This window comes from Lithobates pipiens, unplaced genomic scaffold, assembly GCF_037356315.1.
Source record: "Lithobates pipiens isolate NorthernLeopardFrog02 unplaced genomic scaffold, aLitPip1_a1.2 Scaffold_23, whole genome shotgun sequence".
NCBI lineage: Eukaryota > Metazoa > Chordata > Amphibia > Anura > Ranidae > Lithobates > Lithobates pipiens.
Window position 1 is genome coordinate 112,487,852 of NW_027507785.1, and position 27,908 is coordinate 112,515,759.

General features: G+C 44.3%; 1 protein-coding gene across 2 annotated transcripts in view; it reads left to right on the plus strand.

Moving 5' to 3' along the window:
* NEK4 (NIMA related kinase 4) overlaps positions 1–27,908 on the plus strand; it is a 111,509-nt gene that overhangs the window by 10,096 nt on the left and 73,505 nt on the right. For both annotated transcript variants that reach the window (XM_077452200.1, XM_077452199.1), the window contains exons 3-5: positions 1,605–1,802; positions 5,045–5,152; positions 19,986–20,140. In XM_077452200.1, the coding sequence (XP_077308326.1) occupies positions 1,605–1,802; positions 5,045–5,152; positions 19,986–20,140 (461 nt within the window). The remainder of the gene's footprint in view (positions 1–1,604; positions 1,803–5,044; positions 5,153–19,985; positions 20,141–27,908) is intronic.

The following is a 27,908-nucleotide window of genomic DNA, read 5'->3' on the forward strand; positions in this document are numbered from 1 at the left end:
CTGTTTTCCAACAAGGATATTTAAAGCCCTTCACTAAGTACCATAGCAAATAGACTTGGGTTACCGGCTCCATATCCAGCCATATCTCCCCTCCTCCACCCCCCTTTCATCCTCCTTCTCTTGTCTAGCTTGAGCACACAGGGGTCTTTACACATGGGGCAATTACCTTTAGTACATTTGTTGTTAATGTGAGGACATGGCATATGCTGTGGTAGAACCCCTTGTGCAGGGATTGAATTCTCGTTATTTATGTTGCATGTTCTTTGTTTAGTTTCTCTGACACTTACGGTCTGGGAGTATTTTTAAAGCAGTTGTATGTCCTGACCAAAAAAAAAAAACCTGTAAGGCAAAGGCATAATGAGCTAGTGTGCAATGCATACTAGCTCATTATAAAATATATATCGTAGAACGAAGCGCCCGCACTGCCTCCCCATTTCTTCTGGGTTCGCGGCTCCAGCGCTGTGAGTGGCTGGAGTCACAATGACGTCACTCCTGCACATGTGTGGGAGTCCTCCGTTCTGGCAAGGAGCTCTTATTTTCCTGCAGCATCCGCCGAACCTTCAACGCGCATGTGCCGCTGACATCACCGTACAGGTTTAGGAGATGCTCATTTTACCTACAGGTAAGCCTTATTATAGGCTTACCTGTAGGTAAAAATTTGCAAAATGTCCCCAGATGGCTATGGGTCCCATTTTTTTAATATATGGGAAGATGTATGTTAATGGTTACCAATTGAATATTTAAATGTTTTTTGATAACCTAACCACAGGACTTTTTGTCATCAAAATAACCACTGTATGTGCTTTGCTATTTGTTTAGATGACAGTTTTTTGCCATCTGTTTTGTTTGGGCATATTTCCCTTCACTTCCTGTCCCATTGTTAAAACAGGAAATGAGAGGAAATTCCTTCAAACTGAGGCAATCCTGGGGTGGAACTAGGGGTTGTCAGAACTAGTATCCCCATTGGAAGATTTCCCCCATTACTGTTCTGGTGTCAACCCAAAATTAGTTTTTGTTTTTTTACTTTCATATATAATATATATGAGAACAAAATATATTAAAGTATTTGTACCTGGAGTTCAGGTTTTATTTTCACTGTGTCTGCCTGTTGTCTTGCCTAGCACAACCCCTTGCAACACGTCACCACACGTCAACAGTACCCAACAATGCCAAGTGTCAACCTTCCTTGTAAATGTAGAAGTGAATTAATGATAACAGCTTAAAGTACCATATATGTCAAGCCAAAAACCTTTATTTTTTAAAGGGGAAATAGGAAGGGATTAGAACTTCTGTCTGTTTGTTGCTGCTATCTGGGGCTCTGGTCAGAAGATTAATCAGACCGGAAGCGAGGCATCTGCTAAAGGGACACGGGCAGAAGTTGTACAAAACAAAAAATCCTGCCCTATTTCTATTTCGGTTTGTGTTGCTGTTGGAAAGTTCTCATTACTTCCTCTCTGGTAAAATGTCATCAGGACAGGAAATAAAGATAAATCACTCTAATAGAGCACTTTATAGTGGTAAAAGATTAGTCAGAACCTGCATTTTTATTGACGTGTTAAGAACACTTTTAACTTGGCTATTAATGCTGTCACATTTGTTTGCAGTATTTACATGATTTGCACATCATGCACCGTGATCTGAAAACTCAGAATATATTTCTGACCAAATCCAGTATCATCAAAGTGGGAGATCTGGGAATTGCCAGGGTCCTGGAGAGCCAGTATGATATGGCCAGCACTCTTATTGGGACTCCTTATTATATGAGCCCAGAGCTTTTCTCCAACAAACCATACAACTATAAGGTAATGTTGACTAAATGCTTATATTACGATATACCAATTGCTGGACACATTGAGTTAAAAGTTTATGTTTGAGGGAGGAAAATTGTCTTCCCACTTATATTCCTAAAAATAAATAAAAAATACTTGAAAGCTATTTCCACCTTTTTGCAAACAAAAAAATAATAATAAATGCACCCACATTAATGAACTATTTCTCTTCAGTCCAGGTACTTGCCAAGATATGGACCTTAGATTACAGGGCTGGAGGAAGTATGAATGGACTACTTATTCCTCTGCCACAGTGAATCCTAAAAATGAATGACGTGTCTGTGCGCCAAATTCCAACATGCATAAGGCACTTCAGAAAGATGTGCCCCCAAATTCAGTAATGGGGGGGCGCTTGTGATTATGTTTTATGTTACACCCTGAATGTGAGTATAGCATAAAACTTAGTGAGAAAGGTGGACCACTTAAAGTGGTTCTAAAGTCAAATTTTTTTACCGTAATGCTTTCCCTGCATTTAAGTAAAAAAAAAAACGAAATACTTACTCCTGTCACCGATCTGGCACTGAGGACAGCAGAAGCCATAGGCCCCTGCTGCTGTCAGTGAAACTGCTATAAAGGGGGGAATGGGACTGTGGCTTACCGGCGCTTTGTGTGTCTATTTACGAACACAGCCCAGCTCCAGGGAATGCCTACACAGATGCCCCCCAGCACATGGCTTGTTAGGAGAGAACCCGGAGCAGGTAGAAGCAGACACTGATCCTGGCGGACTTCCAGAAGAGGAGTAAGGGATGCGCCTTGCCCATACATCGTCGGCTAACTGCACTCCATCTGCTTATACTCATCCTTTACTCCCCCGCTACTTTTTGTTGGCTTTCGGGAGTGAAGTTACCTGATACTTCTGGATATTGAGAGCATGTGACTCACTCCCTTTCCTCCAATGCTACAATGCTTGGTACCTGTGTAACCAATCCCCTGCCATCATTGTTATCTCTCCAGGTAAGGAAGGGAGCCCTAAGCCTTGTGCAACCAGAGCATACACAATGAACAGAACAGCAGGGCAACAAAAGGAAGGCAAGCATAAGTAGCTAGAGTGCAACATGGGGGGAAAAAAATGGGGAAAACAGCATCACTTCAAAGAGACCTATACTCATATCTTAACTTAAAGCTATATTAACAATCTTGCTGAAATTTAAAAAAAAATAAGGGGCCTGAAAAATAATTGCTTTTAAAAAAAATACTTCTCAAGGACCCTGTAGTGCTAGTCACATTACCAGACCTTTTATCATATAATGTACAGTGAGGTAAAAAAGTATTTGATCCCCTGCTGATTTTGTACATTTGCCCACTGACAAAGCAATGATCAGTCTATAATTTTAATGGTAGGTTTATTTCAACAGTGAGAGACAGAATAACAAAAATATTCAGAAAAACACATTTCAAAAATGTATAAATTGATTTGCATTTTAATGAGTGAAATAAGCATTTGATCCCTTCCCAAAACATGACTTAGTACTTGGTGGCAAAGCCCTTGTTGGCAATCACAGAGGTCAGATGTTTCTTGTATTTGACCATCAGATTTGCATACTTCTCAGAAGGAATTTTGTCCCACTCCTCTTTGCAGATCCTCTCCAAGTCATTTAAGGTTTCAAGGCTGATGTTTGCTACCCCGAACCTTAAGCTCCTGACACATATTTTCTATAGAATTAAGGTCAGCTGACTGGGTAAGCCACTCCAGGGCCTTAATGGGCTTCTTGAACCACTCGTTTGTTTCCTTGGCCGTGCGTTTTGGTTCATTGTCATGTTGGAATACCCATCTACGACCCATTTTCAATGTCCTGGCTGAGAGAAGGAGGTTCTCGCCCAAGATTTGATGGCACATGGCCCCTTCCATCGTCCCTTTGATGTGGTACATTTGTCCTGTCCCCTTAGCAGAAAAACACCCCCAAAGCATAATATTACCACCTCCATGTTTGAGGGTGGGAATGGTGTTCTTGGGGTCATAGGCAGCATTCCTCCCCCTCCTCCAAACACAGCAAGTTGAGTTGATGCCAAAGAGATTGATTTTGGTCTCATCTGACCACAACACTTTCACCCAGTTCTCCTCTGAATCATTCAGATGTTCATTAGAAAACTTCAGACAGGCCTGTAAATTTGCTTTCTTGAGCAGAGGGTGCTGCAGGATTTCAGTCCTTCACAGCGTAGCGGGTTATCAATTGTTTTCTTGGTGACTATAGTCCCAGCTGCCTTGAGATCATTGACAAGATTCTCCTGTGTAGTTCTGGGTTGATTTTTCATGGTTCCCATGATCATTGAAACTCCATGAGGTGAGATCTTGCATGAAGCCCCAGACCGAGGGAGATTGACAGTTGTTTTGTGTTTCTTCCATTTGCGAAAAATCACACCAACTGTTGTCACCCTCTCACCAAGCTGCTTAGCGACGGTCTTATAGCCCATTCCAGCCTTGTGTAGGTCTACAATCTTGTCCCTTACATCCTTGGACAGCTCTTTGGTCTTGGTCATGGTGGAGAGATTTGAATCTGATTGCTTCTGTGAACAGGTGTCTTTTATACAGGTAACAAGCTGAGATTAGGAGCACTCCCTTTAAGAGAGTGCTCCTAATCTCAGCTCATTACCTGTATAGAAGTCACCTGGGAGCCAGAAATCTTGCTGATAGGGGATCAAATACTTATTTCACTCATTAATATGCAAATCAATTTATAACTTTTTTGAAATGTGTTTTTCTGGATTTGTTGTTGTTATTCTGTCTCTCGCTGCTAAAATAAACCTACCATTAAAATTATAGATTGATCATTTTTTGTCAGTGAGCAAACGTACAAAATCAGCAGGAGATCAAATACTTTTTTCCCTAACTGTATGCTGAAGGGAAGCATCTGCCAAACCAAACTGTGATTATCCTTTTTAGCATATATCACATGACCAAAGCTTTTAATTATGTCAACAGCTTTAGAACAAACACATGGAGCAGATTTATTTTTTTTTTCTAAAAAATATAAGTATATTTGCCTTTTTTATATCAATGTATATTTAGCCCCCCCAGCAAGACTGTTTTACATATTTAAGTTCACATCTAAGTGTAGATCCATTTCAATTCTCAGATAAGATAAATAGCTTCTAAAGTCTGGCTGTGGTATTTCATTTTTATTTCCTGGCATGATTGTTATTGCAGTTAATCTTGGATAAGACCAAATATAATTGTGTACCATGGTGACCACTGTGTACCTTTTGTAATTTTGCAGTCTGATGTCTGGGCCCTGGGATGCTGTGTCTATGAAATGGCAACTCTCAAGCATGCGTTCAATGCTAAAGATATGAACTCTTTGGTGTATCGAATTATCGAAGGGAAGGTAATTACTAAATCATTTTAATTAGTACCAGGCACTCAAAACTGCACTATTCTATCTGTTGATTGTACAGCATCTCACAAAAGTGAGTACACCCCTCACATTTTTGTAAATATTTTATTATATCTTTTCATGTGACAGCACTGCAGAAATGACACTTTGCTACAATGTAAAGTAGTGAGTGTACAGCTTGTATAATGTTGTGAAATTGTTGTCCCCTCAAAATAACTCAACACACAGCCATTAATGTCTAAACCGCTGGCAACAAAAGTGAGTACACCCCTAAGTGGAAATGTCCAAATTGGGCCCAAAGTGTCAATATGTTGTGTGGCCACCATTTATTTTCCAGCACTGCCTTAACCCTCTTGGGCATGGAGTTCACCAGAGCTTCACAGGTTACCACTGGAGTCCTCTTCCACTTCTCCATGAGGACATCACCGAGCTGGTGGATGTTAGAGACCTTTTGCTCCTCCACCTTCTGTTTGAGGATGTCCCACAAATGCTCAATAGTGTTTAGGTCTGGAGAGATGCTTGGCCAGACCATCACCTTTACCCTCAGCTTCTTTAGCAGGGCAGTGGTCGTCCTGGAGGTGTGTTTGGGGTCGTTATCTTGTTGGAATACTGCCCTGCGGCCCAGTCTCTGAAGGGAAGGGATCATGCTTTGCTTCAGTATGTCATAGTACATGGTTCCCTCAATGAACTGGAGCTGCCCAGTTACATAGTAGGTGAGGTTGAAAAAAGACACAAGTCCATCAAATCCAACCTATGTTTGTGACTATGGGGTTTATTTACTAAAGGAAAATCCACTTTGCACTGCAAGTGCACTTGGAAGTAAAGGGGGGACATGCAAGGAAAATAAAAAAAACAGCATTTTAGCTTGCACATGATTGGACGGTAAAATCGGCAGAGCTTCCATTTATTTCAGATCTACCCCTTAGATTTAGAGCAACTGAACTTTCAATGCTCTTTCAGTGCAAAGTGGATTTGCCTTTTGTAAATAACCCCCCTATATGTCAGTATTGCCTTGTATATGCCTTTATTTTGTGGTCATTCGGGTGCTTATCTAATAGTTGTTTGAAACTATCAATGCCCCCCCCCCTCCGAGACCACCGCCTGTGGAAGGGAATTCCACATCCTAGCCACTCTTACAGTAAAGAACCCTCTACGTAGTTTAAAGTTAAACCTCTTTTCTTCTAATTTTAATAAGTGGCCACGTGTCTTGTTAAACTCCCTTTGGCGAAAAAGTTTTATCCCTATTGTGGGGTCACCCCTATGGTATTTGTAAATAGAAATCATATCGGCTCTCAAGCGTCTCTTCAGAGAGAATAAGTTCAGTGCTCGCAACCTTTCTTCATAACCAATATCCTCCAGACCCTTTTATTAGCTTTGTACTCGCTCCATTTCCAGTACATCCTTCCTCAGGACTGGTGCCCAGAACTGGACAGCATACTCCAGGTGCGGCCAGACCAGAGTCTTGTAGAGTGGGTGAATTTTTGCTTTATCCCTGGAGTTCATCCCTATTTTAATGTATCCCAATATTCTGTTTGCTTTTTTAGCAGCAGCTTGCATGCCATTGCTGAGCCCATCATCTACTAGGATCCCCAGGTCCTTTTCCATCCTAGATTCCCCCAGAGGTTCTCCCCCTATTGTATAGATGGCATTCATATTTTTGCCACTCAAATGCATTATTTTACATTTTTCTACATTAAACCTCATTTGCCATGTAGTTGCCCACCCCATTAATTTGTTCAGATCTTCTTGCAAGATTTCCACATCCTGCAAAGTAGTTATTGCCCTGCTTAGCTTAGTATCGTCTGCAAATACAGAGATTGAACTTTTTACCCCATCCTCCAGGTCGTTTATGAACAAATTAAATAGAACTGGTCCCAGCACAGAATCCTGTGGGACCCCACTATCCACCCCTGACCAATCCCCATTCATCACCACCCTCTGAACTTGCCCCTGTAGCCAGTTTTCAAACCATGTACTCGCCCTATGGTCCATGCCAGCAGACCTTATTTTGTACAGTAAACGTTTATGGGGAACTGTGTCAAATGCTTTTGCAAAATCCAGATATACCACGTCTACGGGCCTTCCTTTATCTAGATCCCAGTGTCGGCAGCACCAGGCCATGACACTCCCGCCACCATGCTTGACTATAGACAAAACACACTTGTCTTTGTACTTCTCACCTGGTTGCCACCACACATGCTTGACACCATCTGAACCAAATAAGTTTATCTTGATCTCATCAGACCACAGGACATGGTTCCAGTAATTCATGTCCTTAGTTTGTCTTTAGCAAACTGTTTGCGGGCTTTCTTGTGCATCATCTTTAGGGGAGGCTTCCTTCTGGGACAACAGCCATGCAGACCAATGTGATGCAGTGTGTGGTGTATGGCCTGAGCACTGACAGGCTGACCCCCCCCACCCCTTCAACTTCTGAAGCAATGACGGCAGCACTCATATGTCTATTTACCAAAGACAACCTCTGGATATGACGCTGAGCACGTGCACTCAACTTCTTTGATCAACCATTGCGAGGCATGTTCTGAGTGGAACCTGTCCTGTTAAACTGCTGTATGGTCTTGGCCAACGTGCTGCAGCTCAGTTTCAGGGTCTTGGCAATCTTCTTATAGCCTAGGCCATCTTTATGTAGAGCAACAATTCTTTTTTTCAGATCCTCAGAGTACTTTGCCATGAGGTGCCATGTTGAACTTCCAGTGACCAGTATGAGAGCATAAGAGTGATAACACCAAATTTAACACACCTGCTCCCCATTCACACCTAAGACCTTGTAACACTAACGAGTTACACGACACTGGGAGGAAAAGTTGCTACTTGAGCCAAATTTGGACATTTTTCACTTAGGGGTGTACTCACTTTTGTTGCCAGCAGTTTAAAAATGAATGGCTGTGTGTTTGAGTTATTTTGAGGGGACAGCAAATGTACAGTTATACAAGCTGTACACTCACTACTTTACATTGTGGCAAATGTAATTTTTTCAGTGTTGTCACATGAAAAGATATAATAAAATATTTACAAAAATGTGAGGGGTGTACACACTTTTGTGAGAGACTGTATATTTGTAAATTGTATGACTATACTGTGTTTGCCAGAAATCATTCATTTATTTTTTGCTCAGAAAAGTTGTGAGGCATCTGCTCAGTGATGGTGGTTTTATTTACATAGAACTTATGGAATGAACGATGTTCGCAATAGCAACCTGGGTGTCTTTATGAGCTACTGTGATAAACTCACCAGGGATGGCTTAAATTGAAAATTGTCTGAAGAAATAAGAAATTGTAATGTAGCACCCCCTAGTGTGCAGACTAGTGTAGGTAAATGTATTTTTTGACAGTGACTGGGTGAGTCTTGCCGACCGCCTAACTGGGAAAAATACATCATTACTTTACAACTAGATGCCATAACCCGGTATTAATTTTTCCTTCAAGCACTGGACTTTCTGCTAAAAGTGATGCGGTCAGCTGGATTTTGCCATTTTCTGGCTTACCTGGATGTTCTGTAGCTACAGGAAGCGAGATGAGCGAAGGAAAGATGGTCTCCGCTCCTAGGAGGACTGGAGTGACGTCACTTCCGGTTCCGGACCCATGTAAACAATTCCATTTTTCTTTTCTACAGCAAAAGATCAATTTTTATATATTTTTTTTATCTTTTGCTTATAAAGGTAGAGGAGAGATTTGGAGTCTTATAGACCCCAGCTCTCTCCATAAAGAGGAACTGTCATGCTGTATTGTTATCACAAGGGATGTTTACGTTCCTTCTTGAAACAGGGACAGGAAATTTTGATATTCCATACATAGAACTGTGGTCAGTGTGGGCCTTCTGGCATAAATGTAACTGAGTGTCAGTGCCCATATGATCCAAAAATCGTCTGATACCTCGGATCATACTGTATTGGGATCAGGTCTGGGGGAAGTTTTTCCTAAACGGAGTCCTATGGAAACAGGAAAGCTAGTGGCGATTGACGTTTTTAGCGAGTGAGATCTCTATAATTTGAGATCAGATACTTCTTGTAAGAAGTATAAAAAAAAAAGTCATCACATTCCCTCTTTTCTAAGCTGCATAAGAGCAGGGGTGGAAATGCAACAGTACCCCCCTTCTGCACTGGGAAGATCAGTGTATCGGGACAAGTCTGTTCATTGGAGGAGAGCAGGTTGCCAGCAAAGCTGTGTGGTTCTCCTGCTTAGTGTGGTCAGTTTTTAATAGGAAAGCAGGGGGTCTGACAGGAACACCAGGAGTTTCACACAAAGGAAGCAATACAAAGAGAACAAGATACTTTTCAATACAAATACTTGATACAGCAGCCACATATCAGGAATATGAAATGTTTGGGGTAACAAACACTTTAAGTTTTATCAATGTCACAAAAAATTTACAAACTTTTCAAAAGCTCTTACACAAAACCCATACTATTTCTTCTAACAATCCAATTTTGTATTCCCCAGAACTAAAACATTTGCAAAGTGGGTCAGCCAGGACCAGTTCCCTTCCCTTCCTTCTCCTGAACACACTTCTGGGATTATTTGATTTCTGGCACCCCGCTGTGTGGTGTAGTTTTATTGGTCAGCTGCTACGTTACTTTCTGTTTCCCAATAAATCCTGTTTTTCCTGTAGTCATTTTCCTCATATACTTGTCTGGTGTGGATGACCTTCTCTTGGGTCTGAGACTGCTGCAGTCCCTGTCCCAGAAATATAAATCTTTGCACTAAATGCCTTTAGAATCCTAGATATTGTAGTGATGACATCATCACTGTGCTATACCTAGCCTGTGCAGAGGCAGAGCTGTAGGAGGTGCCCAGTAGGCTCCACCCACTACAGGCTGCCTGCAGAAAACTACAGGAGGTGGTGGATACAAAACCAGCCCTGCACAAGGAGAGAGCAGCAGTGTGCAGTCTTTATTACAGGAAGCTCCTGCACAGAGGCAAAGTTTTCACTCTGGATTACTGCATAGATCTGGCAGAAATAAACAAAATACATCAAGATTTAAGTAAAAATACACAACTCTTGTATTTACACAATATTTGTTTAGCCCTAACTCTGATACTCTTCTCTCTGAAGCTATGGCAGTAAAGAACACACTTTCATGATCAAGTGCCATCATGGATAAGAGTCTGCCAGGTGAAACAGGGTTTGCTCAAGGCTTGTAAGGAAATGATTCTGGATGGCTGCAATTCCAAAAATCCTTTTATTGAAGCTTCATATGACAAGTGGTTGACAGATGGAGCAGGTGACAAAGCGGTAGATGCATTTCGTGCAAATGTTAGCGCTTGGGTAATGACTATGCGCTAACTTTTGCATGAAAAGCGTCTACCTTTTTGTCCCCTGCTCCATCTGTCAACCACTTGTCATATGAAGCTTCAATAAAAGGATTTGTGGAAGTGTAGCCATCCGGAATCGTTTCCTTATGTTACACAGCATGCGAGCTGGGCTAGCACCTGACTAGCAAGTGTGGGGACTAATCAGAGACTCGCTCACCTGGAGTGGCTTTTCTTGTTTCGATGAAGGTTGTCTTTTGGAGGGTTGATCTTTAAAGCAGCCTGTATAGACTGCATCACCAAGATGTGTATTGCCCATCAGTCTCCTCTTAGCACTGAGTTTTGTACTTTGAGTAAATAATCATTTAAACCTTTGTCGAGAGGTGTTTGCATAAATTCAAGAATATCTTTGAATAGCAGCTTTAAGGGGTTAAAACCCACAAAGGATGCAAGTTGAAGGAATTTTATTTGCGGACAACTTTTTGATTTCAGCAAAGTCTGGGAAGAGGCCTAACCGGAAGAGTCCTACTTTCTCAATGCTATCAAGTGTAACTGATCTGAATGGCAGTCAAAGGTGGGGTAATAGACATTTATAACAGAAGTGGACGCCATGGTCTTCAGGGTCAAAGTGCAAAGGTTGTTATGGCCTCTACTCGCTTGATGTGTATCTTCTGTATTACCCATAGAATAAGACCTATCAGAGGGAAACGCATATACTAATGGTAAATCCCAGCTCAGAAACCAAGCATCTTGCCTGAAGGCTTGTGAGCATTTAAATGTCTAAAATAGCAGTGGTAGCTGATGATTTCTCTGTGATCCCATGAGATGTATTTTTGCAGTTCCGCAGTACTCAAAGATCTTTTCCATAGTGCCAGGATTCAGAGACCACTCATTCCGTCTCTCTAAGTGGCCACCCGGGGTATTCGCCATCTAATTCTCCAAACCGGGAAAGTAGCAGACAGTGCCACAACCCTCAGCTCATTTGAAAATGCCTACAGCAGCAGCATCGATCATATCTTCTGTTCTTGGATGAAGTCATCAATGATAAAGAAGGCAGTAGGTAGTGTGCACCCCTCCCCCATTGCGGCAGGCTTGCATCTGCAGAAAGTGTGATCCATTCAATAGGATGGAAGGACTTGCCCACCACCAGATTCTCCACCCATGAAGATCCTGCCAGATCCACAGAAGAAAAATCTATTGAGACATACACTGCTGTAGAAAACATACTTGTAACCTTCTTAGAGTTTGTAGTGCGCCCGTGGGTCTACCTGAATGGTATAGGACATCTTTCCCACCAAGGATAGACAGTCCCTTGCTAAAATCGCATCCATTGCTGCCAAAATTACTGCTGTATCCCTGTTTTCTTACAAAGCATCCCTATCATTGTTCAACTAAGCCCAAAATGCCCTGGAAACTGCCTTAAAGATGCCTGTCAAACTACTGTGCAAAGGTTTTAGGCAGGTGTGAAAAATGCTGTAAATTAAGAATGCTTTCAAAAATAGAAGTGTTAATTCTTTTATCAATTAACAAAATGGAAAATGAACAGAAGAGAAATCCAAATCACATCAATATTTGGGGTAACTGCCCTTTGCCTTCAAAGTTGCATCAACTCTTCTAGGTACACTTGAACACAGTTTTTGAAGGAACTCAGAACATCACAGAGAGCTAACCACATATCTTCTGTGGATGTAGGCTGCCTCAAATCCTTCTGTCTCTTCATGTAATCCCAGACAGACTCAATGTTGAGATCGGGGCTCTGTGGGGGCCAAACCATCACTTCCAGGGCTCCTTTGTTACACTGATGATATTTCTTAATGACATTGGCTGTATCTTTGGGGCCATTGTCCTGCTGCAGAATAAATTTGGGGTCAATCGCATGACTCCCTGATGGTATGGTGGATAAGTATCTGCCTGTATTTCTCATTACTGAGGACACCATTGATCCTGCCCAAATCTCCAACTCCACCTTCACCATGCTTTACTGTTGCTTGCAGACACTCATCATTGTACCACTTTCCAAAAAACTGCCTCCTGCTGCAGCTAAATATTTCAAATTTTGACTCATCATTCCAGAGTACATGTTGCCATTTTTCTGTACCTCAGTTCCAATGTTTTTGTGCATGGTTGCATCGCATAGCCTTGTGTCCATGTCGGAAGTATCGCTTTTAGGCTGCAATTCTCCTATGAAGACCCCTTCTGGCCAGACTTCTCCAGACAGTAGATGATGGTACCTGGGTGCCACTGGTTTCTAACAGTTCTGTGCTAATGGCACTGCTGGTCATCTTTCAATGTCAAAAGAAAATAAACATGATGTGTCTTTCATCTGCTGCATTAAGTTTCCTTGGCCGACCACTGTGTCTACGGCCCTCAGTGTTGCCCGTTTCTTTGTGCTTCTTCAATAGAGCTTGAATAGCACATCTTGAAACCCCAGTGTGTTTTGAAATCTTTCTCGGAGAGAGATCTTGCGGATGTAGTATAATATACACAGTGATGTCAGAGAAGCACAGATGTTGCTGCCATATTCACCATCTTTAACCACTTTCAGACCGGACCATTTTGCTGGTAAATGACCAGAGGTCTTTTTACACTTTGGCACTGCGCTGCTTTAACTGGTAATTGCGCGGTCATGCAATGTTGTACCCAAACAAAATTTGCGTCCTTTTCTTCCCACAAATAGAGCTTTCTTTTGATGGTATTTGATTGCCTCTGCGATTTTTATTTTTTGCGATATAAACGTAAAAAGACCGCAAATTTTGAAAAAAAATGATATTTTCTACTTTTTGTTATTCGAAAAATCCAATAAACTCAATTTTAGTCATACATTTAGGCCAAAATGTATTCAGCCACATGTCTTTGGTAAAAAAAAAGTCAATAATTGTATATTTATTGGTTTGCGCAAAAGTTGTCACATCTACAAACTAAGGTAAGTTTTCTGGAATTTACGCAGCTTTTAGTTTACGACTGCCTATCTCATTTCTTGAGGTGCTAAAATGGCAGGGCAGTACAAAACCCCCCCAAATGACCCCATTTTGGAAAGTAGACCCCCTAAGGAAATTGATAAGAGGCATGTTGAGCCCATTGAATATTTTATTTTTTTGCCTCAAGCGATTGAATAATGACAAAAAAAAAAATTTTTTTTTTTTTTTACACAAAGTTGTCACTAAATGATATATTGCTCACACATGCTATGGGCGTATGTGAAATGACACCCCAAAATAAATTCTGCTGCTTCTCCTGAGTATGGGGATACCACATGTGTGGGACTTTTTGGGAGCCTAGCCGCGTACGGGGCCCCGAAAACCAAGCACCGCCTTCAGGCTTTCTAAGGGCGTAAATTTTTGAGTTCACTTCTCACTACCTATTACAGTTTTGAAGGCCATAAAATGCCAAGATGGCACAAAACCCCCACAAATGACCCCATTTTAGAAAGTAGACACCCCAAGCTATTTGCTGAGAGGCATGTTGAGTTCATGGAATATTTTATATTTTGCCACAAGTTGCGGGAAAATTACAAACTTTTTTTTTTTTTTTTTTTTTTTTTAACAAAGTTGTCACTAAATGATATATTGCTCATGCATGCCATGGGCATATGTGAAATGACACCCCAAAATAAATTCTGCTGCTTCTCCTGAGTACGGGGATACCACATATGTGGGACTTTTTGGGAGCCTAGCCGCGTACGGGGCCCCGAAAACCAAGCACCGCCTTCAGGCTTTCTAAGGGCGTAAATTTTTGAGTTCACTTCTCACTACCTATTACAGTTTTGAAGGCCATAAAATGCCAAGATGGCACAAAACCCCCACAAATGACCCCATTTTAGAAAGTAGACACCCCAAGCTATTTGCTGAGAGGCATGTTGAGTCCATGGAATATTTTATATTTTGCCACAAGTTGCGGGAAAATTACAAACTTTTTTTTTTTTTTTTTTCACAAAGTTGTCACTAAATGATATATTGCTCACGCATGCCATGGGCATATGTGAAATGACACCCCAAAATAAATTCTGCTGCTTCTCCTGAGTATGGGGATACCACATATGTGGGACTTTTTGGGAGCCTAGCCGCGTACGGGGCCCCGAAAACCAAGCACCGCCTTCAGGCTTTCTAAGGGCGTTACAGTTTTGAAGGCCATAAAATGCCAAGATGGCACAAACCCCCCCCCAAATGACCCCATTTTGGAAAGTAGACACCCCTAAATTTAGGGGTACACTAGTGAGACTAGGTAATAAATGGCGGGTGCCCTGAAACTATAAAAAAATAACTAACCAACCAGCGTCACCTGTAACAGTTATATGGTGATCACTGGTGAAAGGGTTAACTAGGGGGCAATTAGGGGGCTTTATGCGGTAGTATATGGGGGTCCCTGGCGCTATAAAAAGCTGCAGCGAACCTAAATACCTACCTGCCTAACTAGCGTCACCTGTGACACTAATACAGCGATCAGAAAAACGATCGCTTATTAGGCTGGGTTCACACTGGAGCGATGCGGGAACGCCACGAATGCGCGGCGGGTTCCCGCATCGCATGCCTCCCGGCGGCAGTTCACACTGCCCTATGCGAACTGCTGGGAGTGTCAGTGAAATGTTACTGACACCCCCAGATCAGTTCGCATATCGCAGTGCGATCTGCAAACTCGGATCGCATGGTGTGAACACCCATGCGATCCGATTCTGCTGCGGGCCAAAAAAAGGGTCCCGTGCGAATTTGCGGCGGGTGCGGCGAATGGCTGAACTCGAATCGCACAGAGATCGGATGTGATTTGCACTGCAGTGCGGTGCGAATCACATCCGTTCTCATAAACCGCTGCAATGTGAACCCAGCCTTAGTGACACTGGCGACGGGGGGTGATAACGGGGTTAAACCTTTATTGGGGGGGTTAGGGGGGTACCTTAGAACTAAAGGGGGCTAACCCTAACTGCCCTAACAGTTATTAGTCACAAATGACACCCGCCGGGTGATCAGGGGGTTAAACCTTTATTAGGTAATAAATGGCGGGTGCCCTGAAACTATAAAAAAAAAACTAACCAACCAGCGTCACCTGTAACAGTTATATGGTGATCACTGGTGAAAGGGTTAACTAGGGGGCAATCAGGGGGCTTTATGCGGTAGTATATGGGGGTCCCTGGCGCTATAAAAAGCTGCGGCGAACCTAAATACCTACCTGCCTAACTAGTGTCACCTGTGACACTAATACGGCGATCAGAAAAATGATCGCTTATTAGGCTGGGTTCACACTGGAGCGATGCGGAAACGCCGCGAATCCGCGGCGGGTTCCCGCATCGCATGCCTCCCGGCGGCAGTTCACACTGCCCTATGCGAACTGCTGGGAGTGTCAGTGAAATGTTACTGACACCCCCAGATCAGTTCGCATATCGCAGTGCGATCTGCAAACTCGGATCGCATGGTGTGAACACCCATGCGATCCGATTCTGCTGCGGGCCAAAAAAAGGGTCCCGTGCGAATTTGCGGCGGGTGCGGCGGGTGTGGCGGGTGTGGCGGGTGCGGCGGGTGCGGCGAATGGCTGAACTCGAATCGCACAGAGATCGGATGTGATTTGCACTGCAGTGCGGTGCGAATCACATTCGTTCTCATAAACCGCTGCAATGTGAACCCAGCCTTAGTGACACTGGCGACGGGGGGTGATCACGGGGTTAAACCTTTATTGGGGGGGTTAGGGGGGTACATTAGAACTAAAGGGGGCTAACTCTAACTGCCCTAACAGTTATTACAGTCACAAATGACACCAATGCAAAAAAAAAAAAAAAATGACATTGGTGTCACTGTGACTGGGGGGCAGGGGTAATTGGGGGGGTGATCGGGGGGTAAAGGGGGGGTGTGAGTGTGCCTGGCATGTTCTACTGTGTGTGTAGAGTGTTGGTGCAACTTACTGATCCTCTCTCCTCCGTGTCGGAACGAAAAATATCGACACGGAGGAGAGAATACATCACTTCCTCTCCTGTGTTTACATTACAGGAGAGGAAGTGATGTCACCGGGGATTTCTATTCGTCGGGAGCGATCGCGAGGGGGTGGCCATGAATGAATGGCCGTCCCCTCGTCCGGGATCGCTCCCGAACGAATACCGACCGCCGCAGGCACCGGGCGGGGGCCCGATCGGGCCCCCGACCCGCGGGAGGCAAGGGACGTACATGTATGTCCTTATGCCTGCCCGTGCCATTGTACCGACGTACATCGGCGTGCGGCGGTCGGCAACTGGTTAAACCCTACGTAAAACCTTAGGGGTGATTCTGAAAAAAGGCTTACCTCTAGAGATGCACAATTAAAGCGGAAGTAAACTCATCAATATAACAGTTTAAAAAAACAGTTACGTTCCCGACATGCCGGAAGTGCTAACTGTCACATTGGTTGTGCTCTCAAGCAAACTGTCAAACCATCCAATGGCTGGTGTCATAATAGATCACATGTGTAGCTCTGTAGCAGTTAAAGATTAAACAGAGGCCAAGATGGCAGCTTCCTTGGCTGAAAACAATAGGAGGGTTTACTTCCACTTAAATCGTTAAGAATCGTTATAGCAATCTTGACTAAAGTGTTTCACGATTCTTTCTATGCAAAGAATTCTGTCTGCTCTACTGAAGCCACAGCCTTCAAAAGAAAGGAAGAGAAAAACTGGGCAGTCTGGCAAGAATCACAACATTCTTTATCAGTTGAACTTAGAGGGAGACCAGCAAATTTATTTATTTTTTTTAAAGTCAGCAGCTACGACTACTGCAGCTGCTGACTTTTAATAAATGGGCACTTACCTTTCCTGGAGTCCAGCGATGTCGGCAGCCGAGGCCGAGCAATGGCTCGGCTGTCGGCTGCTGCCACCGCCATTCTCGGTGAGGGAATCAGGAAGTGAAGCATTGTGGCTTCACTTCCTGGTTCCCTACTGTGTATGCGCGAGCCGCGCAGCGCAATGGGAATGGTCTGCGCTATCTCTGGGACCTGTGTGTGTCCCAGCAGACAGCTCGCCGGGACAGGAAGAGGCATAGACTCCCGTGGGAGTCTATGCCCGGAAGTGGGTGCAAATACCTATCTTAGACAGGTATCTGCACCCCTCCCCCCCTGAAAGGTGCCAAATGTGACACCGGAGGGGGGGAGTGTTCCGAAAAGCGGAGGTTCAATTTTTGTGTGAACCACTGTTTTAAGTATAAAACATTGTAACAATTTGTCAATGGAATAGACTTTTGTGTGTAAGTGAAAAAAGTTTAATCACTTAAACACTAAACCTTTTTCTGACATTCGTTGGTTTCAAGTTAAAATCATTGTTTTTGGCTAGAAAATTACTTCGATCCCCCAAACATATATTTTTTTTAGTAGACACCCTAGAGAATAAGATGGTGGTTGTTGCAATATTTTATGTCGCACTGTATATGCGCAGTGGTCTTTCAAATTATTATTTTTTTTAAAAAATTGCTTTAACCACTTGAGATCCGCGCTATAGCCAAATGATGGCTACAGCGCGGATCTCCTTTTCCGGGACAACGTCAATAGACGTAGTCCCGTGTACGAGCGGCCTGCGCACCCCCTAAGGGGCGCGTGCGGCGCGCTCTGTGATCGGCGAGTCCATGAGACTCGCCTGATCACCGATCCGTGCAAGGGGTCGATCCCGACCCCTTATCACGTGATCAGCTGTCAGCCAATGACAGCTGATCATGTGATATAACGGAGCCGGTAATCGGCTATCAGCTAAAAAAAAAGCCGATCACCGGCGGCCGTGATCGGGACATCAGTTCCGATCACCGGCGGCCGTGATCGGGACATCAGTTCCGATCACCGGCGGCCGTGATCGGGACATTAGTTCCGATCACCGGCGGCCGTGATCGGGACATCAGTCCCGATCACGGCCAGCCCTGCTAGCGCTCACCTGCCCCCTGCCAGTGCCCACCTGCCCCCTGCAGTGACACTTATTAAAAGTAAGTGCCACCCAGCAGTGCCCACAGTGCCACCCACAGTCCCACCCAGCAGTGCCCACAATCTGCCTCAAAGGTGCTGCACCCCAGTGCTACATATCCGTGCCCATCAGTGTCATCTACCAGTGCCCAGCAGTGCCGCCCATCAGTGCCCAGCAGTGCCACCTATCAGAGCCACCTATCAGTGCCACCTATCAGTGCCCATCAGTCCCATCTATCAGTGGTACCTATCAGTGCCCATCCATGCCACCCATCCGTGCCATCTTATCTGTGCCCATCTTTGCCCATCAGTGCCGCCTTATCTGTGCCCATCGGTGCCGCCTTATCTGTGCCTATTAGTGCCGCCTTAACTATGCCTATCAGTGCCCACCAATGCAGCCTATCAGTGCCCACCAATGCAGCCCATCAGTGCCCACCAGTGCAGCCTATCAGTGCCGCCTAATCAGCGCACTTCAATGAAGGAGAAAAATGACCCGTTTGCAAAATTTTATAACAAACTAATAAAACATGATTTTTTTTTTTTTTGCATCTTTTTTTGTTTGTTTAGCAAAAAATAAAACTCCGAGCTGTAACTAAATACCACCAAAAGAAAGCTCTATTTGTGGGAAAAAAATGATAAAAATGTCATTTGGGTACAGTGTTGTATGCCCGCGCAATTGTCATTCAAAGTGCATCAGCGCTGAAAGCTGAAACTTGGTCTGGGACTGAGGGGGGTTTAAGTGCCCAGTAAGCAAGTGGTTAATGAATAAAAAAACAAACAAAAAAAAACTGTAAAGTTAGCCCCCTTTTATTTTTTTTATTTGTGTGTGTGTAATGTGAAAGATTTTACATTGTGAAAATTGTGAGAGAATTGTGATCTTTTTATTCTAAGCAAAAAAATCATGATTCTCATTTTGGCCAGAATCATGCAGCTCTACTTACCTCTCAAAACAAACCTTCCAGTTCTACTATGGAGGCTAAACCTTAGTGGGTTAATCAGAAAAAACAGGGCAAGACAAAGTAGGGGGAAAAAAATATGTTGGTGCAGGAGAGTTATAAATAAAAATAAAAAAACTGACCAGTAGTATGTTTACATGAAGTGGCCAGGAAATAATGTTTTACTCTGTATTTGTTTCAGGCAATAAATGTGGAAAGCTACCTTCAGGTGGAAGCTGGCACCCACCCATCCTGCCTGCAGACTGCCTTAGTTTTGGAGTCTGCCTCTGCCCTAAGCAGGCAGCCTGTAGAGGTGGATGCCGAACTGCATGACAAAGCTGCATGTCAAAATTTGACAAGCATGCAGGAGTGGCTGCATGCTTCCAAATACAGAGAATATTCCTTTTGAGCGGTGCAGCTGCTCCTGCACAACTGTCAGTTTTTTGATATGCGGCTGTGTCTGTGCAGCCACTGCATCTGCATCTACTTCTATAATCTGCCTGCTTGCAACTAGGGGCAGTTGCAGATGCCAAAACAATAGTAGCCTATATGCAGTATGGGTGCCAATGCCCATCTGAACAAGGTCTTTAACTGCTACCCAGTTCACATTAAAATTGTGGGGTCAATTTTGTTTTTACATGTTTTGTATAATGTGTTTTTTTAATTTCAACAATATTTGCTGTTTGTTGAGTTTTAACATGGTTACAAACTAATTATCCCCTTTCATTCCAGCTGCCACCTATGCCTAGAGTTTACAGTAGTGACCTGGGAGATCTTATTGGAACAATGCTAAGCCGACAGCCTGAAAAAAGGCCAACCGTGAAGCAAATACTAAGGAAACCTTACATTAAAGAACACATTGCCTTGTTTTTACAAAATTCAAAGCTGTAAGTTATCACAAGTTTATAGTAAATGTTTTCTGTCATTAAGCCCTTACATCTCTAAATTTCTATAATCCTTATTGATAATGTCATTAAGTCATAATGTCATTAAGTTTTACATTTTGGGGACAATAAAAGGCTTTCTTTCTGGAGGAAATTCTAAAAAAAAAAAAAAAAACTGAAAAAAATGTTTCTGTATGTTCTCAAGGAGTTATTTTTATTTTTTTCCCCCCAATTCATATTCTATAAATTGTGATAAAAATTACACCCAAATATATGCAAAACATTATGTCTGACAACAGTCAAATCATGTTTTCATGCTTTGCAATATTATGTAGGTTGTCAAATCACAAAACTGGATATTGACACAGGTAGAAAACTGTATTTGAGGGATGATCTGCTAAAATATACTAAACTCTTCAGTACGCCTACCCCCATACCCCTAAGCCTTTTGATTGAGTGTGGTTGGCTCAGCAACACCCTGTAATGAGTCCACAGAAAATGCTGCAGTTGTCAGCTGACAGCTTTTAATCTTTCATCTAAACCATGCCGCAATACTGCGAGTCCATTCTGAGGCACAGCGACTGTCCAAATTGAACATTGGCATCTTTTACATGTGCCGTGTCCAGTTTGATGTACTGGGGATTTGTGCTTACTATTTGTAATCTCATTTTATTTTGCTGTTGCTTGTGGTCTATTTTGTAATATACTTTTCTGTAAATATTCTCTTGCCCTATTTATTCTTTCCTTTCATTAAAGCCCAACTCTTGAAAAAAGTAAAAACCCTTGATTGAAGTGGGGCTGTGTTTGTTTGCACTGCAAGAGTTAAAAGCTTGTTTTTTGGGTTTTATTTGTTTTGTTTTTCTAGGGCTAAAGGAAAAGCTATTTTATTCTACCCGGTCCTCCTTCTCCCCAGCTGATGGTTCTCCCCCATGCTCCCACAGTGCATTGCTCCTCTGCTTCTTCATATCCAATGCAGGCCTACGGCCCTGTGCTGATCTTCATGACGTCAGAGGACCTTAGACCAAAGGAGCTCAGGGGAGAAGAGGCTGTGGGGACTGGTTTAAGTAAAACTGCTTTTCCAAGTTCCCTAGACATAAACAGGTATTTAACTCTTGTATTGCAGGTGCAGTCCCACCGCAAGTCAGTATTTTTACTTTTCCTGTGGTTTAATATTTAAACAGATTTAAAAAATGTTAAGCTGATTCTCTAAATAGGAACTTAATGTGGTATTGAACCTCAAAGCAATAATGTTTTATATTGCAGCTGACCAGCCATTAGATGTGGTGGCTGCATCAGTTTTCTGTTCTTTGGCTCCCCCCGTCTCTGCTTATACCTGGTTATCTGGCCAGTAACGCACCTCCCTGATACAATTCTGGATGAATGAGAACAGAAGGCACAGCAGACAGCAGCATTGTCAGTCTGGGGGGAGGGTAGTGCTAAATGTATTAGCAGATTAGAGCCGGTGGATGACAGGTCTGACTCTACTCACTGTGCAGGAATGGACCTGTTAGAGCTCTGCTGTCCCCTATGGCGATATCGTATGAAAATGGACAGCCTGTCCATTTTCATCCGATCCGCTGGAACGATGGCGAATGTATTGCCATCTGTCTGTTTTGAGTGTATCTTGTCAGATCGGATGGCAGGTGGATGTCAGCAGACATCTCTCTGTTGACATACACCTGCCCATAAAAGTCAATGGATGGCTCCTCAGATGCACCTAAAAAAGGGACAGACATATCTTTGTGGGCTGATTGTGTGAAAGGGGCCTTACAATCATTTTTTTTTTTTTTCCTTTTGGGATAAAGGTTTTGCATGAATACCGTATATACTCGAGTATAAGCCGAGATTTTCAGCCTCTTTTTTGAGGCTGAAAGTGCCCCCCTCGGCTTATACTCGAGTCATCGCTGTCTGCCCGCTCGATCAGCGTGTCGAGCAGACAGACAGCGGCCATTCTGATTCAAAAGCCGCGCCTCCGGCTCCCCCTTCGCCTGTGATAGGCGGAACACTGAATTTCCCAGCAGCCTGTGTTCCGCCTATCACGGACTTCGTATCATCCTCGTACTACGGACGAGGATGATACGACGTCTGTGATAGGCGGAACACAGGCTGCTGGGAAATTCAGTGTTCCGCCTATCACAGGCGAAGGCGGCGGCGCAGCTTTTGAATTTTACAATGGCCGCCGACGAACGAAGAGGGCACGGGACGGAGGCAAGGCACAGGACGGCACGGCACGGGACGGGACGGGACGGGACCGGAGGCAAGGCACGGCGGCGAGGCACGGCGGCGAGGCACGGCGGCGAGGCACGGAGGCAAGGAGGCTCGGCACGGGACGGAGGCTCGGGACAAAGGCTCAGGACACAGGTAGGCTGGACACACACACACACACACACACACACACACACACACACACACACACACACACACGGATACACACACACACACAGGGATGGATGGATGGATGGAGACACACACACACAGGGATGGACGGACACACAGGGATGGACGGACACACAGGGATGGACGGACACACAGGGATGGACGGACACACACACAGGGATGGACAGGCATGTCTTACCCTCGGCTTATACACGAGTCAATAAGTTTGCCAGTTTTTTTGGGGGTAAATTGGGGGCCTCGGCTTATATTCGGGTCGGCCTATACTCGAGTATATACGGTAAATAAAACCTGATCATTTTAATCACCCCTGCCAGTGGTAAATGCATTGTCTCATCTATGTAAACTGATGCATTTTGCTGGAGAGCTTTTGCTTTTGAAAAATTAAAAGACTTGCTGGCCAGATCACCATATTAAAATATAAGAAAGAAAGCCTAAAGAGGGAACTAATTTAGCCATCACATCTAAGAATTGGTAAGCTGCAATATAATAAATGTTTGCTTTTAGGTTTAATACCAACTTTAATCACCTCAATACAGGCTACTTGCACCCCTTCCCGCTCAGGCCATTTTTCAGCTTTCAACACTGTCACAATTTTTATCATTTCATTCACACAAATAGAGCTTTATTTTGGTGGTATTTAATCAGTCCTGGGTTTTTTATTTTTTCCTAAAAAAAAAAGTATTTCTTAGTTTCTGTCAGTACATTTTGTAAATAAGTAATTTTTCTGCTGCACTGATCAGGCGGTACTGATGGGTGCTGATGAGGCGGCACTGATGGGTGGCATTGGGCACAGATAGGCGGCCCAGATAGGTGGCATTGATGGGCAGCAGTGATGAGCACCATTGATGGGCAGCACTGATAGCCAGCACTGACTGGCATCGTTGATGGCCACTGATTGCTGGCACTTGTGGGCACTGATTGCGGGCACAGGTGGGGACAATTGTGGGTACTGGTTGGCACTGATTGCTGGCAGTGGCATTGCTGGCACTTAATTGTAATCAGGGCACCGATGATCAGTGCCCTGATTACATCCTTAGATGTCCTCTGTGAGGAGATGCCGCTGATCGGCTCAACCATGACTCTTTACACAGATCGGGGTCGTGCTGTGTCCTAGCAACGACCGGGAGAGCACGAGAGTGGTTGTTCTGGGGGGCCGTCGTATGACATCCACCCAGAACGAGAGCCGTGCAGCCCAGCCCTCATTTGATGGCCGGCGGGCAAGAAGAGGTTAAAAAAATGATTGCCTCTGAAAAATATTACCATATTTCCCCCTCCTTGACACTTATTAGACTCCTGTATCAATCCAGCACTGTGCCTGGCTGCAGATCTTCTCTCCCTCTCCTACTGTTCTCACAGGCTTTGCTGAGAACAGCGGAACCATTGGGTCCTGCTGTTGTCATTCAATTCTTGTGAGGAAGGAGCAGGTGATGGGGCTGAGCCACACTGTGTGTGACTACAGACACACACACCCAAGTTTGGGAGCGAGCCTGCATGTCTGCCCCATAACAAGCTGCTTGTTATGGAGCAGACACAGAAGAGGAGGAGCCCACAACACCAACGTCTTTAATCTTTTGACAGACACTAAGACTCCATCATATGGATTTAATCAATGTATTTAGAGGTTTGCTTGGGGCTTAGCCAGTTGCCATCCAGTGACCTACCACTACATCAGTGGGTTGGAAGGGTTATACCTCAGTCATCGCTGTGGCTGCATCAATGATTGCAATATAATTTATTGGGACCAGAGATTTTCTTCAATGTAAATGGGATAAGAAGCCCCCAGATTACTTTTACAGATGGCACCCCCCTCCCACCGCCGCCACCACCTTTACTGGGCTCTCCTGTGCGATCAGGGAGCCCAGTAGGGGTGCAACCAGTGGCATCCTATTCCTAGGACACAGTGAGAGGAATTGATAGTTTCTCTCAATGTATTTCATCATAAACCAGAAGAGATGAGGATTTAGTCATTTCTGGTTTAGGTCTTATGTAAACAAGCCATTACCGGCTTGAACAAGCATCTGATCAAACCGATCTTGGTTTGATCAGATGCCTTGGAGGAGAGATCTGGGATCTAGTAGAGCTCATATCTCTTCATAAAGAGGATGTGTCACGGATCACTTCATCCCTTCTGATAGCAATAAAGGATTTAAAAAAATTAAGATTTAGAAATAATGTAATATTTTTCTTTTTTTAACCACCTCAATACAGTGCAGTTACACCCCCCTTCCTGACCAGACCAATTTTCAGCTTTCAGCGCTCTCACAGTTAGAATGACAATTACTCAGTCATCCAACACTGTATCCATATGAAACTTGCGTCCTTTTTTCCACACAAATAGAGCTTTCTTTTAGTGGTATTTAATCACTAGTGGGTTTTTTATTTTTTGTGCTATAAATAAAATAAAACGTAAATTTTGTGAAAAAAAATGCATTTTTCTTCGTTTCTGTCATACATTTTTGCTAATTAGTAATTTTTCTTCATAAATTTTGGACAAAATTTATACTGCTACATATCTTTGGTAAAAATAACCCACATTAGTATATATTATTTGGTCTTTGTGAAAGTTATAGTCTACAAACTATGGTGCCAATCGCTGAAAATTGATCACTTCTGATCAGGCCTTCAGTACATCAGGTGTATCTCATTTCTTGAGACACTAACAAGTCAGGAAAGTACAAATACCCCCCAAATGACCCCTTTTTACAAAGTAGACATCCCAAGGTATTAAGTAAGTAGCATGGTGAGTTTTTTTAAGTTGTCATTTTTTCCCACAATTCTTTGCAAAATGAAGATATTTTTTTTTTTTTTTTTTACTAAATTGTCATATTATCAGGTTATTTCTCACACACAGCATATGCATACAACAAATTACACCCCAAAATACATTCTGCTACTCTTCCCGAGTACGGCGATACCACATGTGTGAGACTTTTACACAGCCTGGCCACATACAGAGCACCAACATTGATGTAGTACCTTCAGACGCTCTACGAGCAAAAATGACGCATCTCATTTCTCAACCACCTATTACACTTTTGAAGTCCCTGGAGTACCAGGACAATGGAATTTCCCATAAAATGACCCCATTTTGGAAAGCAAACACCCCAACGTATAATCTGTGAGGCATAATGAGTCTTTTGAATGGTTAATTTTTTTCCAGAAGTTTTTGGAATATGTGGAAAAAAATTAAAACATATTTTTTTTTTTTTACACAAAATTGTCAATTTATAAGATATTTCTAACACATAGCATGTATATAGCAAAAATTACACCCCAAAATACATTCTGCTACTCCTCCCGAGTATGGCGATACCACATGTGTAGGACTTTTACACAGCCTGGCCACATAGAGAGGCCGAACATTGAAGTAGTACGTTTAGGCGTTCTAGGAGCATAAATGACACATCTCATTTCATTCCTATCCATCACACTTTTGAAGGTCCTGGACCACAAGGACAGTGAAATTACCCACAAAATGACCCCATTTTGGAAAGCAAACACCCCAACGTATATTCTATGAGACATGGGCTGCAAATAGGTACTCGGGTACTCTGATGGGCTGGAGATAGGTACTCGGGTACTCTGATGGGCTGGAGATAGGTACTCGGGTACTCTGATGGCCTGGTGACATTTACTCGGGTACTCTGATGGCCTGGTGACAGGTACTCGGGTACTCTGATGGCCTGGTGACAGGTACTCGGGTACTCTGATGGCCTGGTGACAGGTACTCGGGTACTCTGATGGCCTGGTGACAGGTACTCGGGTACTCTGATGGCCTGGTGACAGGTACTCGGGTACTCTGATGGCCTGGTGACAGGTACTCGGGTACTCTGATGGCCTGGTGACAGGTACTCGGGTACTCTGATGGCCTGGTGACAGGTACTCGGGTACTCTGATGGCCTGGTGACAGGTACTCGGGTACTCTGATGGCCTAGTGACAGGTACTTGGGTACTCTGATGGCCTGGTGACAGGTACTCGGGTACTCTGATGGCCTGGTAACAGGTACTCTGATGGTTTGGTGACTGGTATTTGGGTACTCTGAAGGGCAGTGACAGGTACTCATATGGACTGTGACAGGTACTCGGGTACTCAGATGGACTGTGACAGGTACTCGGGTACTCAGATGGACTGGAACAGGTACTCGGGTACTCAGATGGGCTGTGACAGGTACTCGGGTACTCTGATGAACTGTGACAGGTACTCTGTACTCTGATAGACTGTGACAGGTACTCGGTACCCTGATGGACTGTGACAGTTACTCGGTACCCTGATGGACTGTGACAGGTACTCGGGTACCCTGATGGACTGTGACAGGTACTCGGGAACTCAGATGGGCTGTGACAGATACTCGGGTACCCTGATGGACTGTGACAGGTACTCGGGTACCCTGATGGGCCGTGACAGGTACTCGGGTACCCTGATGGGCCGTGACAGGTACTCGGGTACCCTGATGGGCCGTGACAGGTACTCGGGTACCCTGATGGGCCGTGACAGGTACTCGGGTACCCTGATGGGCCGTGACAGATACTCGGGTACCCTGATGTGCCGTGACAGGTACTCGGGTACCCTGATGTGCCGTGACAGGTACTCTGGTACTCTGACGTGCCGTGACAGGTACTCGGGTACTCTGACGGGCCGTGACAGGTACTCGGGTACTCTGACGTGCCGTGACAGGTACTCGGGTACTCTGATGTGCCGTGACAGGTACTCGGGTACTCTGATGTGCCGTAACAGGTACTCGGGTACTCTGATGGGCCGGGACGGGTACTCGGGTACTCTGATGGGCCGGGACAGGTACTCGGGTACTCTGATGGGCCGGGACAGGTACTCGGGTACTCTGATGGGCCGGGACAGGTACTCGGGTACTCTGATGGGCCGGGACAGGTACTCGGGTACTCTGATGGGCCGGGACAGGTACTCGGGTACTCTGATGGGCTGGGACAGGTACTCGGGTACTCTGATGGGCTGGGACAGGTACTCGGGTACTCTGATGGGCTGGGACAGGTACTCGGGTACTCTGATGGGCTGGGACAGGTACTCGGGTACTCTGATGGGCTGGGACAGGTACTCGGGTACTCTGATGGACTGTGACAGGTACTCGGGTACTCTGATGGGCTGGGACAGGTACTCGGGTACTCTGATGGGCTGGGACAGGTACTCGGGTACTCTGATGGGCTGGGACAGGTACTCGGGTACTCTGATGGGCTGGGACAGGTACTCGGGTACTCTGATGGGCTGGGACAGGTACTCGGGTACTCTGATGGGCTGGGACAGGTACTCGGGTACTCTGATGGGCTGTGACAGGTACTCAGGTACTCTGATGGGCTGTGACAGGTCCTCTTTATTGGGGGGGGGCAATCAATATGATTGGTG